The sequence below is a fragment of the Serinus canaria genome, chromosome Z (assembly GCF_022539315.1).
Source record: "Serinus canaria isolate serCan28SL12 chromosome Z, serCan2020, whole genome shotgun sequence".
Lineage (NCBI taxonomy): Eukaryota > Metazoa > Chordata > Aves > Passeriformes > Fringillidae > Serinus > Serinus canaria.
In genome coordinates, this window is record NC_066343.1 from 61,798,425 (window position 1) to 61,814,868 (window position 16,444).

General features: G+C 39.5%; 1 protein-coding gene across 1 annotated transcript in view; it reads right to left on the reverse strand.

Moving 5' to 3' along the window:
* Positions 1-11,041: 11,041 nt before the first annotated feature.
* The window catches only part of GHR (growth hormone receptor), a 149,769-nt gene continuing 144,366 nt past the window's right edge, over positions 11,042-16,444 (reverse strand). The window contains 2 exon segments of the mRNA XM_050986568.1: positions 11,042-13,832; positions 14,091-14,160. Coding sequence (XP_050842525.1) covers positions 12,885-13,832; positions 14,091-14,160 — 1,018 coding nt within the window. The 3' untranslated portion in view covers positions 11,042-12,884.

Genomic DNA, 16,444 nt, shown 5'->3' on the forward strand with positions numbered 1-16,444 from the left:
TGACACCTTCCTTTAATGCCTCTTTGACCCCTTGCCACCCATGCTTTCTCAGTATCACTTCTGAAATTACTGTAGCTGATGATCCCGTTTTGAAAGACAAGTTTTCGATTTTTTGCTGCATATGGCAGTGAAATATATATGTATATACATATACACAGAGAGAGTGAGAGAGAGAGATACACAGATATTAACTGAATGTAGAAATTATTCAGTAGCAGGCACGTCACGCGGGCGGCTCCCTTTCCGATCCTCGCCTACGCCGCGGCCCCTCAGGCTCCTGAGGGGAGCGCACGCTCCCGCCCCGGCGGGAAACCCCGCCCCGCCGGCGGAGCGTACCACTACCGGCCCTGCGGGGGGCGCGCCTTGCCCCCCTCCCCCGCTGGTGGGCTCGGCCGAGCCCCGCGTGCTTACGGCCTCCCCTCAGGTGCGGAACGCCATCCATCAAAACTTGAATGCGTCCTCATTAGACAGATGTTAATTTAGTTTATAAACCTAGTTTTTTTACAGGAATAGGCTTTATAATTGCATTCCTGGGGACCAAGCTACATTCTAGTATGTGACATTTCACCCTTAAGCGGAAGGGGCTAGCTAGCCAAGATTCATAAATGCTTGTAGTTGAACAGAACGACCAAAGTCAGGGGGTGTACACAAGTGGTATGTCAGTTCCTGACCTACCCTATAAGCACATGGAAGTGGGCTAAAGGGATAAGATGAAGAGGGCAGGGCAGGGCAGGGCAGGGCAGGGCAGGGAAGGGCAGGGAAGGGCAGGGAAGGGAAGGGAAGGGAAGGGAAGGGAAGGGAAGGGAAGGGAAGGGAAGGGAAGGGAAGGGAAGGGAAGGGAAGGGAAGGGAAGGGAAGGGAAGGGAAGGGAAGGGAAGGGAAGGGAAGGGCTTCTGGGGTCTTGTGTGGTCTTGATCTCTCCTATAGTCCATGCCCACTTCTTGGCCTCATTTCTGCATTTGTGCTGTGCTGTGCTGGGTTGTGCTCCAGAAACTGGAACAACAGTGTTTGCCCTGGAAAAGTGCTGCACTACCTCCAAATGGGCCCTTCTCCAGCCACTTCTTGTTCTTTCTCACACTGTGTTAGTACCTTTACAATCTTTAGTGATTACCAACAATTCTTGTCTGTTATCACCAGCTGTCCTTTCTTGGCTCCACAACAATACAGCTATCCGTGTTCAAGACATACACATTGAGACATACACCCTTATCTTCTGAGATTCTGGAGTATAAATGGACATCTTGTCCAAAATGCTAAATACTCCACAGCTTTCTCAGATAAATGTTTTTTGTCTTGAATAAAGTGGGAAGATGTTACATCTTGAATACTTTTTGGTGCTGTCCCCATGATCAGAACTGTCTGTTGTGCAAATCAGAAGATGTGGGTGAATGCAGGACCTTTTGTGCCTGCAAACACCCAGAGAAATAACAAACAACCAGTCACGGTCACACATGCTGTTTGGCAGGCAGCTGCTTTATCAGAACATCTGTGGGTTGGTTGTGTGCACTGGGACATTGACTAGGTAAATTGATAAAAATAATTTTCATGGCTAGGAGGTCTGCAGCTGAGATATCAGTGGGGAAAGGACACAGTGCCAAATGTGTCATCGGCAGATATTAATAGAAAAAGATGTACCCAGGGGACTTGGTACATGCTACTCACGTTTTCTAGCTCACTTTCCTTGTTCCACATACCAATTTTTACAAAACCTCTTTCACAGTTTCAGTTGTCCTTGTAAATTGCACAAATTTTTCAAAAGGTTTGGTACTTCTGAAATTTGAATTAAAAATTTGTAATTAAAGTTAATAAAACAAATAATCACAGCAATTAATGTTCCTCTTAGACCTAGAAAAAGGTCTACTGATGGTCACTAAAGAGAGAAAACTCCACCAAACTCTTGAGTAGTGGGCATTTTGTCACACAGTAAACCACAGTATATTGCACAGCCTATTTTTTGTGTTATTTAGCTGTGTTTTTGTTGTATGGATTACATTCATAGGAAGACAGAAAGTGAAGTCTAAAATCCAGGTCTTATGATTAGACAAAAATGTTACTCAGTGTCCACATGTTATATTTGTAATAATGCTATGCTAAATGACCCATATGTAAATATGTCATTTGACTTCTGGGAAGGTGATTACTATGAACAGACTGGGCAAAAATGCAGAAAATAAACATTGAGGGAAAAATGTTTGACAGATTTTGACACAGAAATACATGGAATGAAGTCTGTAAGCCAGGGGTAGAACATTTAGCTTGTAAAAGGTTTGACAGTCAGCAAATATTCTTTTGTTTTATCTTTTAAAATATTGCTGCTAAAAATAAGCAGTTTAACACTGCATGCTTCCAAAAGATGAGGTTATAATCTGTAATTCATTTAGAGTTCCTTCTAATTTTTTTTGTCTTTTTATAGGGTAGTAACTTCTCGTGCAAGGCAGTTCAAGCATCTGGTGGTCACTGAAAAAATGTTCGACATCCACTGTGCATTAGGCAGGAAAGCACCAGGTAGCTGACGATGCATACTGCAACATACAGAGAGTTTCTGACACATATGGAAAACACTGATGCCTTTTATTGCCATCGTGAGCATCCCTGTAAGGGAAACTGCTGCACCAAAAACCTGTGACAAAACATTGTTTCATATTGTTTTTCACAAAAAACACAATCTATGTACATTTAAAATCTCATGGTGAGGCATGGGCTTGAGCAATGTTTTAGTGGTCTTCATGCCATTTTGATGGTCTTTAACAGCCTTCTGTACAACCCTAGCCATCTCAAATGGATGTGTCAGATTCTTTCACAGAGTTAAACTTTGCAAGATTCAATGCACTTTACAAAATTATTTGTTTTGTCTTTTTCTGAAGAACACATGGAAGGAAGAGCATAGGTTTTAACCTGCTCTAGGCTGCCAGAGCACTCGTCCCAGTGTTTGGCAGAGTATCACATGGACTTTAGTGTCAAATTGTAGAGTAGCTTAATAAGATGGGAGTATAAATTGAACTGTCTTGTATCTTGAGCATCAATGTATAACTGTTTGACATGTTATATTCCTTTTGAGAAAAGGATTTGTTTTTCTGGTTTAGGAAATGAAAGCTGTCAGGGTGTTTGGTATAGAAGTACCCTTTTCTATTGCATTCTCCAAAATGTTTAAATTTGTCCAAACAATGAAAGCAGAAATATGCACAAAATACATATGAATACGTGTTTATTTGTATTGGGTTTGCTTGGCCAAGTTTTGGTAGCAGGGAAAGAGTGGGAAGAGCTACAGGAGTGGCTTCTTTGTGATGCTGCCAGAGGCTTTCCCCATGTCTGTCAGAGCCAGTGCCTGCTGGTTCCAAGACAGTCACCTCTGGCCAAGGCAAATCCCATCAGGGATAGTAGAACCACCTCTGTGCTCTGTGATAATGTATTTAAAAAGGAAAAAAGTTACTGTGCAGTTGTAACTGTGCTCAGAGAAGTGAGAGTATGAGAAAGGAGCAGCTCTGCAGAAACCAGGGTTTGTGCAGAAGGAGGGGCAGGACGTGCTTCAGGCACTGGAGCAGATTCCCCTGCTGAGACCCTGGTGAGGCAGCTGTGCCCCTGCAGCCCTTGGGGGTCAATGCCAGAGCACGTGGATGCCCAAAGGAAGGCTGTAACCCTGTGGGAAGTCCGTGCTGGAGCACGCTTCTGGTGTGGTGTGGCAGGTTTGCTGGTAGGACCAGTGACCCTGTGGGGGATCCACGCTGTAGCATGCTGTACTTGAAGGACTGCGTGCCATGGAAAAGGATCCTTGCTGAAGCAGTTCATGAAGAACTGCAGCTCATGGGAAAGACTGACACTGGAGAAGTTCATGGAGAGCTGTCTCCCATGGGAGGGACCCCACACTGAAGTAGGGGAAGGACTCTTCTCCCTGAGCAGCAGCAGGAACAACATGTGGTGATGTGACCATAACCCCCATTCCTGTCTCCCTGCACCACTGGTGGGGAGGAAGTAGAGCTGGGAAAGGAGGGAGGTGTGGAAGGAAAGTGTTTTTAAGATTTGTTTTATTTCTCATTATCCTGGTCTGGTTTTGATTTGTAATAAATTCAGTCTGTTTCCCCCAAGTCAAGTCTGTTTTGCCTGTGATAACTGATGAGTGTTTTTATTTCAACTCATGAACCTTTTGTTAAACTTTTTCCCCCTGTCCAGTTGCAGAGGGGAGTGATAGAGCAGCATTGGTAGGTACCGGTTATCCAGCCAGGGTCAACCCACCACATTGTTGAGTATAGTACTATAGTAGAACACATTTAAATAGATAAATATGTAAATAAATATATCTATGTATTTATATATGAGCAAATACACCTGCTAAAACAGTATCTGTAACCATAAAAATCACCTCAGGGAAAAAAGTTGATTTCATGTTTGTTACCTAAGAATTGGTGTGGGAGTCTTAAGGGGAAAACAAATATTCGCCTACTTTCAGCATGTGTTTTAGCTGTTATTTACTTCAGAAACAGAACAGAAATTTCTGCTCACAAAGTATTTTTTTCCTCTGTTCTTGTGTCTTTTTGCTTGTGAAAGGATGACCTAATCTCTGCTTTATATCTTCAGAGGTTGGAAAAAAAATGGTTTTAGCATTAGAAATTAGCATTTAGATAAGAATAAAAGTTTCTTTTTTTTTTTTTTTGAAACTTGTTACTGGTAAGCAGTAAATTTCTTATGTTCCTTATATGAATCCCATACCTTGCAATTTTAACAGGAATGTTCTGCGATGCAATATGAACCAAAAAAAAGAAAAAGAAAGTAAACACAACCTAAATGACAAATGAAATCTCCTAGAATGTGTATCATTCAGTGAATCTGTGAAAACCCACAATCTTCTTTGTGAGCTGTTTTACATACTCAGTGTAAAATGGCTTTTGTTTGTCTTGAGAAATAAATTCCCAAATTACTACAGATGGAAAACTATCTCACTGTATCTTGCTGTCTACAGGTCTTTGTTTGGAATAGCCTGTGTTCATCTGCAGCATAACTCATAATAAAATACTTAGACATATGGAATGGAGGTAGCCTGTTCCAGTGCTTTGTTGTGAAAACTGGTATGTGCTGTTTCCAAGAGTCAAAAAGCCCCTTGCATGTCACTAGAGTCTGAGAACTTTGCAGTCATTTAGCTGGTCAGAACAACACTTTTGTTTTAAAAGTTTCAACCATCACTCAAGCAGGAGGGGAAGCTTTGATTTGTAGCAGAGCTCATTGCTCTTTTTCTGACACAGTTCTTTTTTTTTTGCATAGATCACAGAATCATAGAATGGCCTGGGTTGGAAGGGGCCTTAAAGGTACTTAAAGTTAGTTCCTATTCCCCTGGTGTGGCCGGGACACTTTTTGCTGGGTCAGGTTGCTGAGAACTCTATCCAGCCTGGCCCTGAAGACTTCCAGGGATGGGACATACACAGCTTCTCTGGATATGTATGTATCTATGGCAAAACAGAAATCATATACCTAGACTGTATAATTTAACTACATTAAAATAAAAGTTTAATCTATGCTACAGGGAAGAGAGTGTCTATCTATATTGTGATTCTTGTGACCTGAGTTCTTTAGTAGTCAATTATTCTTCATTAGAGTTGATCAATATCATCAATTTGGAGCCACTTCCATAGAGAATGTAATTATGCAAAACCAGATTCATGATCTTGCTGAAAATCTTGAAGTCATTAGTATAATTTTATCCTCAGAAGATTTTCACTTTACAAATTACTATTTACTATTTATACTGCATCCATGTCAGCATTCCAATCATGTCAAAACTCTGTCCTGCAAGCCATGGTGCAAGCCTACAAAAACTCAGAGTCTTTTCTTGGAAGCATTTAACAGATATTCTATCCACTATGAATAGGATTTGACAAAGATGACTGATGGATCTCTGAGATGAAGAATAATAGAGAAAGAAGAATGAACTCAAGAGAAGTAATTGGGTTTCTTCCTGGCTTTCTAAGTAACCTCACCTGTGTTCCTGTGCTTTCCCATCTACATTGGATTTATCTGTTGTATGCTGATGGGTCAAACTATTATAATTTTAAATTTAACCACAAATGTAGCAATTATATTCTTAAAATTTATTCGTAATTCTGGATCTCTTGTACTTTTAAAGTAATGCTGAATTTCTTGTACACCTAAAAAAACCAGGTTGGTTGTGAGTGTTTAAACCATGCAAACATCTGGCAAGGAGCATATTATCTGAAATACATTTATCTGAAATCACAGAATATTCTGAGATTGAAGGGACCCAGAAGGATCACCAGCTCTAAAGTGAATGGCCAATAGAGGGATCAAACCTATGATCTCAGTGTTAGCACCATGCTCCAACAGTACACCATAGGATCTTTTGTAAGGGAGTACATTTTCCAGCAATTATCAAATCTTGTCTTATTGATCCTATCTGAAGCTGTCCTTTTGGATGGTATTTTCTTTGTTCTCTTACTTTTTCCTCCATTAACTATTAGTCCTTCTCCTATGTAAGTTAAACAGCTGGGGGCAGTCTTATGAGAAAGGAGTACTTTTGCCTTGTGCGTAATTTACTAATAATTCCCTGTGGAATCAGGAATGTAACTTGTGAAGACATACATGTGTCTATTGTATTTCTGTTTATGACAGTGCCTAATTTCAGTGCCAAGTTGAAAGCATACATTTTGCTTATAAATAGTTATTTAATACATTCCTAAACAAAGTAAATTCAGAAGGTTGCTGTAAGTGATCAATTGGTGTTGGTAGAGATCAGCTAACTAATACTAACCACATTCAAAAGAGAGTGACACAATTTTGCCATTATTTACACTATAAAATCAAGAGACCATGTGTCCCTGGAGCTTTTAATAAAATAGGTCATTCTTTGGCTAGTCTGTGGTATCTGACTGTGACTACAAAGTGTATGAACCCGAACTAAGTAAAATTTTGCCTCTTCAAACATAGTAGGTTTACAGATCTAATTGCTGTTAACACAGGAGCTTGTCAAGAGTTGCACATTGCTCCAGCAGAAGTTTGGCTCAGAAAATGTCACTTAAAATTTTCATGGCATTTCCGGGCACCAGTAAATCTTTCTTATTCCACCAAAAAATATGCTGTGAGAAAGAAAGAATTCCATCATACAGTTAAAATCTTGCCTTAAGGAACCAAACACAGCTAGGCCACAGGTGGAAGATAGGATGCTCATCATGATCTCTGGGTAGCAACCATACCTCAGATGTGCTCAGATGTCTTTTGAAGAAGGGTTGGACCTACTCATTTGGTACCATAGTTTTAGCTAGAAATCATGTTGTCTTTACTAAATTTCCAAGCCTGAGCCTTACTCCGCCAAGGAAAGTACATTTAGTTGGCTCACAGAATCAATTCCTGAAGGAGTTTTTCATTCAAAAGGGCAAGGCTGGTATTTCCTCTGTAACTTGAGACTGTAGAAATGTACATGCTACACAGATAGCTGCTGGGAAAAAGATCTGAAAAGTTTTTGTATGAGGAAGTTAACTGACACTGTATTGTTCTATAATTTATGACTTTCTAGTATAATATTGTAAGGTTTTGTATTCAAAGGAAATATTATATATTAAAAAGAAAAATCTGTTGAAATTACTACTAAAAAAAAAAAAAAAGACAAATCAGTTTCCTGGCATGTCTAGCTCTCAGGTGTCTATTATGGAACAGATTTAATTTCCTTCAGTACAAGCTCAAAAGCACAACAGGAACAGTAGTGGGACCATCATTTGTAGCATTTGTGATGGGAAGCTGTAGAAAGTTGTAAGCATAAGCTCATCAACTTTGCTTTTATTCCCACTAAGCCTTCTGCAGACTTTTATTTCTTCTAGTGTCAAAGAGGGGAGTTCACCTATGTTCTCTCACAAAATAACCACATGATGAAGGATGATCTGCTTTCTCAGACTAATTGCAGGAAGGTAATCTATCATTAGTCAGCTAATTTTCATGTTTAGGGTAAAGAAGCTTATATTATGCAAAAGAAATACCAAATACTGTAGTGATAAAAAATTAAACCTGTCAAACAGTGTGCCAGTTTACTAGATGCATCAATTTTAATAACTGCATCTGCTTATCCTACTGACTGCTGGCAGCCACTCTGCTGTGCCTGTGTCTCTGACACCACTGGTACAGTTTCTCTTCTGCTTCTGCATGTTACTTACTCTAATAGCCCTGATTAGAGAAGATAAGGAAGCACTCACTCAGTACAGTTATAGCAGAGTGTTTAAGTAGTATACTAATCACAGAAATGGATTTGGACTACATCTTGCTTCTCTGTGGCCTGAGGGTATGATTTCTATGGCAGTTAAAGCACTGACTGTGTATGCAATTAATAATGATTAGTCGGAGAGAAGAATTTGTATTGCTAAATTACATTTAGACAGAGTCAGTTCCAAGAGAGAACTATATCCACTTGTATCTTCTCAAAGTCAATTGATTATAAAAGCTGGTTAAATTCTTACCAATTCCACCATCTTGGTGATATTCTGAGATAAACTGAAAAATTGGTATTGCAAAACTAAGATTCTGTAGCATTTACTTCTTTTCCCACCACCCAAGTTTCTTTTCCAACCACCCAAGTTTGCATATCTTCTGTATTAAAAATAGTATCATGCTCCTAACATTTCCACTGAATTCACAGACTTCACAGAATATCTAGGTTGGAGGAGACTTTCAAGATCATTGAGTCAAACCCATGCTCTACACCTCAACTAAACCATGGCACCAAGGGCCACATCCAGTCTTTTTTTAAACACATCGAGGGATGGTGACTCCACCATTTTCCTGGTCAGGCCATTCCAGTACTTTGTCACTCTTTCAGTGAAAAACTTTTTCCTAATATCCAACTTATTTTTCTCTTGATGCAGCTTAAGACTGTGTCCTCTGGTTCTGTCAGTTGCTGCCTGGAGAAAGAGACCAACCCCCACCTGACTACAGCCACCTTTCAGGAAGTTGTATAGAGTGATGAGGTCACCCCTGAGTCTCCTTTTCTCCAGGCTGAGCACCCCCAGCTCCCTCAGTCATTCCTTACAGGGTTTGTGTTCCAAGCCCCTCACCAGCCTCATTGCCTCCTTTGGGCACACTCAAGTGTCTCAACGTCCTTCCCAAACTGAGGGGCCAGAACTGGACACAGCACTCCAGGTGCAGCCTCACCAGCACTGAGTACAGTGCAAGAATGACCTCCCTGCTCCTGATACAAGCCAGGATGCCTTTTTTCTCCCTTTTCTGCCTTTTCCTCTCAGACCAGGTAGTCTGCATTAGGCACTCCTCAGGGGCCTGATAATAGGCCCCTGAGCAAATCTCAGAGGAAAAAAAGTTGAAAAGTTGCCAACGGCTAAATGTCATTTGGTTTGAAGTTTTTCTTTGAACCAGAGAATTGCTTCCCATTCGTACTACTATGCTTATGCATATGTAATTAAATATACTAAACTGCAAATGACAGTAAAGTGTTCCCAATAGAGACTGCTTCAATTTTAAAAATTGAAGCATTTCTAAAATCATGGCAGGTCTAAAGAGCACTCAGCTCTTCTTTAATACTTCATTATTAAAAAGAAAATATACCTTTTATAATGTAAATTTTCATTCAGACTGAACAGCTCTAATAATCTGCTGATCTCACTCCCTGTATCATAAGTCAGAAAAAATATTTCACCCCAAGTAGTAAAGAATAGTAGTGTAAGTCATTATGTTTGACAAAATTATTTCTTATCTTAATGGAAATTAGTATAGATGAAGCTTTTTTCAGTTTCTTGTAACACTAAGCCTTTTAAGAAAAGAAAATTTACATTTTCTTTGATGGATAAAAAGAGGCTCAAATCCAAACTTTTCCAAACCAAGGTGGCTTCTTGCTGACACCAACAGACAGGCAACAGAACAACTTGAGTCCTTGCTTTTGATAACTAACACGGTTTCTGAATAGAGATACTAGAACAGATTAAACTCTGCCAGATAATCTATGAACAAAATGTCATTCTAAGAAAGGGAACACGTGCAGACAGTTTACATGCAGGCTGGCCAATGTGTTTGAGACAGGCTTTAACGTGAAGGACTTTTGGATCCAAAATGGCAATACTTACACCATTCCCTCCAATTAAGAATAGACCAGGCTAACCAAAGCAGCGACAAATGTTCCCTAGCTGCCTTCAAAACTAATAATCAACAGGCCAACCACCTCAAGGAAGGGGGGGGTGTGTGTGTAGGTGTGTGGTTGTGGTAATTCACCTGCACCCCTTTTGGGAGACCTGCATGCCCAGTTACTTCCCTGGAATGTTTGTAGACCAATTCATGCAGCATAGGGAATAAAAAAGCCTTCTAATATGGTTGTAATGCTTGGCTGGGTAGATGAAGAAAGAGCAGTGGATGTTGTCTACCTGGATTTCTGCAAGGCTTTTTAACACTATCTCCCATAACATCCTCACAAGGAGCTCAGGAAGCATGGGTTGATGAGTGGACGATGGGGTAGGCTGAGAATTGCCTGTCAGAGCTCAGAGGGATGTGATCCGCAGTGCAGAGTGCTGTAGTCAGCCGTGTTCCCCAGGGCTCAGTACTGGGTCCATCTTGTTCAGCTCATTGATCAGTGACCTGGCTGAAGGCGCATGGGATGAAGGGACAAGTTTGAGGATAGCACAGGGCTGGGAGGAGTGGTTGACACTCCAGGAGGCTGTGTGAGACCTGGACGGGCTGGAGAGTTGTGTGGAGAGGAACCTAATGAAGTTTCAGAAAGGCAAATTTGCAGGGTCCTGCAGCTGGGGAAGAATAAACCCATGCACCAGTACAGGCTGGGGACTAGCCTGCCAATCACAGGATGTTCCAGCAGAATGTAAATGGTCAGCTTAACTGGCAACACATCTTGGCCAGCTCTGGGTGCAATATGTCCTATGTCTCCATACACATTTATTAGTGAAAACACTGATTACATAAGGCATTGTTTCTTTTCCAAGGAAAGCAGCTTTATGTTTTATTCTATGAGAAATACTTGATTTCTCCTAATAAAATCTCTATTTTCCATTTAAAAAAAATTAATGATCTGCAAAAAACCACATTGTGTCCAGACAGATCAAAGACAATACATTTATTAAACTTTGAGAAAAACAAACAAAACACTAACATAGAGAAAGTTAAATAGAAACTGAAAGACACATCTTCTGACCGGCATATCATGGCTTGTGTGACCAGTAAAGTACCAAAATGACATTCTGAGTTTGACTGAGGTATTTAACTATTTTTGGCAATAGAAACAGAGTAAGAGACTTCTTTCAAACACACACATAGGCATTACTTGCATTAGTGTCTATCATCTATGAAATTTTATATGAAACTAAATAATGCAGCTGTTAGAAAATTATAGCAGCAAATTAGCAGAATATCTAACGCACATTTACCATAAAGTACGTGCTAAACTAAAAATCCCACCCAGTAGTTGGGCCCAGTTGTGTAGCACTTGGTCACAAAAAGAGCATCAGTGAGTTCAGTTGGAGACATCATAAGCAAGACCTGAATTTGTTGCACATCATACACTTCTGTTCAGGTCAGAGTAAAGAAATGAATGTTCCTATTTGCCTTCTAAGAAGAACCCTGCTGTGATGAAACCATGGCCTAGGAAGGTAACTCCTGAACAATAAGAGTTAATTGCAAAGCTCTATCAGGTTCTTAACATATGCAAGAACAAAGAGAGCTTCCCCACTGAGTTTCAGTTTTCTCTCCTTTCTTTCTGAAAGTCCGCCTAACACAGTCAGAGGAGATGCTGTTAGGCTGCAAAAACGAAAACCACGTTTGAACAATACTGCACTTGATCCCCTTGTTCCACTGAAGTATTTTAATCCTGTTATATATTTAAAAATTACCTGCTGGCTAACTTCTGAAGTCCTTAATTTATTTTTTTAAATAAAGACTTTATGTGGCACAGACTAATAAATGTAATAATGATACCTTTGGCTCTGGAAGGGCTTCAGAAGTTGGTCAAATATGAAGATACTATGCTGCTAAGTTATCAGAGCTTATTCACGTGTTCTCAAAAATATTCAGTGAAAATTTAGTTGCACAGTGTTTAATACTGTGGTCAACAAGATTTTGTTTATAAAAACTGTATTATTATTACCATTAACTAGAATCTGATGAGGAACAGAATAATTTGCCCAAGTATGCTGTATACTTTAAAATTTTATATAGAACTTTAAATTGCATGTATATTTCTATAATAGTTACTGTAAGAAAGTAATAGAATCAGTTACTTTTAAGTTCCTACAATATTCCAAAATCTTTATATAGGTTTCTTTGGAGGTATAAAATGGCTCTGTAAAAACCTATTTTTCTTTTAGCTGTGAACAAAATTTTAAAAAACACAAAACTCCTTTTTAGGACTGCAGCAATTACATTACTTAAATGGGTCACCATAATTGAACTACATTATTTGGTGTAATAGAAAATATTTATGGTTTTATGACCAAAGTATTAAAATATATTTTCCAATTTATATAAACCAAAATAGATGTGTTATTTAGTCAAGCTACTTTTGTGTTTTCACCTATATGATCAGTTCCCAACTATTGATATAAAGATGTCTGCCAACAGCAGTTTTTTCTAAATTCTTACACTTTAAACCACCTGATTTTTAGCTTTATCAAAATGCACAATTTACTGTGCATTAAACAGTAATTCCAATGTTTAATTTCACAAAAATCAACACCCACAAGAACAAGACAAAACAGCCTCAAGACAAATTCATAGATAATATTTACAGAACACAATAGGAATATTTTGATGTATATTTTACGCTGCAACATTTCAGATAAAATTACAGGAACCACGAAAAACTTTTAGACTTCATTTTGGTTTCAGCATACAAGCCCAAAACTGACTCTCTGCTGTGAAACACTACGCACACCTAGTGAAAAAAAAAGCTATGGCATGATTTTATTCAGCTGGTCTGTGCTCACATAGCCACAAGACACGTTGAATTCCTTGTCTGGCACCGGCAGCGCCGTGGCATTGAGCACAAGGCCTTGTGGAGACTGAACGATGTGGATCGACGTATAGTCTGCGACAGGCATCTCTGAACTTGGGGGTGCTGCTGTTGAAGCTCCGAGATTGGCAACAGTAGTGGTAAGGCTCTCTGTGGTGAAGTAACCGTCTTCACTGTAGCCTTGTTCCTGAACACGTGGCTCATTCTCTTCCTGGGAAGTCACAGCAATGCACTTTTTCACATCTGCCTCACAGAAATAGGTGTTGTCCATGGTGAAGTTTTGTTCTGTGCAGGCTTCACGCTGTGCTCTCCCCAACTTGGATTTCTGCCCTGGTGAAAGTACAACCCTGCCCGCTGGAGTAATATCACTCACTTGAGCATAAAAGTCAGTACTTGCCAGTGAATTCTGGTTGCTTATCTGGGTATGGACTGACGGACGGTCTCCAAAGGGTGCCCACAGGTGGCTGTTTTCAGACTGAGTATTCCTATGCTGGCGTTGCAGGTCTGTGTTGGCAAGGCTTGGAAGTGACTCATCATTATCTTGTCTGTCAAGGCACAAGAGATCTTCTTCTTTCTCAGTAGCCTTTTTGAACGGATCACTATCAGAGGTGGCATCACATGTGTCGCTTGCGCTGAAGTCTGTCTCTGGAATATCTGGTTCACAACAACTGGCCCGTCCAGAATCATCATCCTTCACTCCCAAGGAGCTGTGAGATTTCAGATGATCTTCACTCAGGAGCCTGTCAGTGTCTGAGGCTCTGTTCTTTTCATCAGGGTCTTCTATGTCCAACTCAATAAACTCAACCCACAAGTCATCACTATATAGCTGTGTCTTGTAGTTGTCATGGCAGGCTAAGATGGAATTCACTTCATCTAGCTTTCCTTTCTACAAAGCAAACAAAAAAGAACTTTATAAAGGAAGTAACAGAAATGCTTTTCCTTTCTATAATGTTGACTTATGTAAAGATGACTGTAGTTATGTAATAATTGCAAAGGCATTAAAAATTATTTTATGCGAACTAATTCTATGGTAACTCCCCAGATGTTAGAATTTTCTTCTACAAAATTTTTCTGCCTGCGACAACAGTTGTTATCTGCTCCTACTACAAAGATTCTCACTGTAGATTTTAGAGTTCAATATTACCTTCAAAAGATCTGGGTCAATCCCTTTAATCTTTGGTACTGGCACAGGAGGAAAAATAAGCATTTTTAACCTGAAAAAAAAAAAGGTTTTTAACTGACAGTGGTCTTTTTTGAGGAAGTTATAAAGAAGACAGGCTACCATTGCATTTGTATTTAATTACTTCAAAACTTAAATGTTTGAAAATAAAATTTCAAATACTCTTAAGCAAAAGAATATTTTCTCTCATGCAAATTAAGAAACAAGTTTTCTGCAAGCTTCCTTTTTGAAGTCACTTAAATTGATGTGGGAATTCATTTTGGATTCTGGTCTTTGACAATTCAATGCTGTATAGAAAGAGAGTAAATTCCTGGAGCTCTGTGAATACATTCCCTTTTTACATACTTTTCAATGCAACTTGATACAAACCTCAGTATGCGGTGACCTTTCCAATTTTTTTTTCATGGACACAGTAGCCTTGCATGTGCCCAATAAATTTAAATAGGGGAACAGAAAATGGAATTGGTGGAAAGAGTGAATTACTTTAGAACTAGTAAATAAAACTGGAAAACATCTGCAAAAATTTAGACTAGTATTTTGCTGTCTCTATGACAGTTCTGCTTCTTGAATTATTAGTGCAACAAATAATATGTAATTAAGGCAGGGGTTTACCCTTGTGGAGAAAGGTCTAGTAACTTGATTGGGCATTTTCAAGCTGTGGAAATACATATAATTCTAATCCTTCATAAAGTGCATTCCTAATTTTTTTAGGGGACCAAAAAAACCCTCCAAACCAAACCACTCCCTCTGCCCCCCCAATTCTAATAGAAGGATGATTTTCCCTTAATCAAAATCCAACAGTAGCTGTTCATGCCTCTCTCCTCCATGTTACTTCTCTGCTTCTTTTGCAAACAGATAAACAAAAGAAAAATTCAAAATTCTCTTTATACTGGGTTAATTGCCTATTTTAGAAAGTAAGGTGTGGAAAATGGTAAATACAAATCCAGATATTAGTGTTGCTGCCTTTTTAGGGACATTGGTGAGGTCCCAAGAGGGTCACAGATGTCTTAAAGAGGACCAAGAGAGAAATTCAGGCACCTTTGACTTAACCATGGCATGTCCAAATTCCTCAGATGTTTCTGGTTTTGAGCAGATCCTCAGTGTTCTGCCCAGAAAGCCTAGTGAGAGCCAGAAATCCAGTAATTTTCCACCTAATCTCTGGAGAGGCAGTGTAAACTGGTTGGGCTCTCAGGGTTAGAACTTGTGCTTTACAGTTGAGTCCACAAATCAGGTATTCTGACAGGACTGGGCATTGCTTCTAATGAAACAAAGAATTTTACCACACACTGCCTGGAGAAGACATTTGGGAGGGAGAACTGTGCTCTGCTCCTTTCTTAGCCTAGCATAATTCAAGCTTTCATCTCTCAGCTCTAATGACCTAAACCTATGGCATCTGTCCTACAGAGACTCGTTCATAACGAGCCTGTGAGATCATAACTGAGGAAAATATGAATTGGTATCTTTCAGAATCAGAAGGAAACCAAGCCTGGATATATTTTGCATTATGGAAAACCTATGCAGGCTGCTTCTCTGCAGAATACTTTGCCATTTCACCACTAAATGCTTGAGTTTGAAGGAAAGTGCACACACCTGCAGTGTGTGTCCAGAAAAACTTTTCACATGAGGTCCTTAGTGGAGAAAAGCTTCTTCCAGCCTTCATGATTAGCATGGAAGATATTTATAAACTCTAATCAGAGATATGCCCTGGACTTGAGGATTGTCTAAGACCAAGCCACCTGTTGTTCAGTGTGCTGATCTTAGCTCCTGGTGCTACATGCACATTGCTCCATTCTGCACATCAAGCTTTTGTCATGAATTGTGCCAGGAGCCTTGCGCTTAAATCTAGGATTGGGATGCTTCCTGCAGGGAATGGCTTCCTGAAATTAAACTCTGTCAAAACATAGAGCTTGCCTAAATAAAATATTACTGCTTAATGAAAAAAAAAATTTTAGATCTGCTCCAAATGCACCATATTGTTTTAATTTCAGTATGTGAAATGAAATTTCACCATTTTTTGGTTTGTGCAAAACTACTTAGTGTTCATTTTCAAAGTGTATACACAAGACCACTGACAACATGCATGTGTGCACTGGGTCTTGACCATGGTGTTGCTCCATAGTGTACAACAGTACTGATATGACATCCAAGTTGAATTCTGCCAAAAACTATCCCTGAAAACACATAATAGGGGATTAATTAATTTTAAGACCTGTTATTTTTACGTATGTTTCATTTTTCCTTTTTGTATATGACACCATTTTCTAATTTTTACAAATAATGCAATTCTGTGCTTAGTTTCATTTTACTCCTGTTATCTA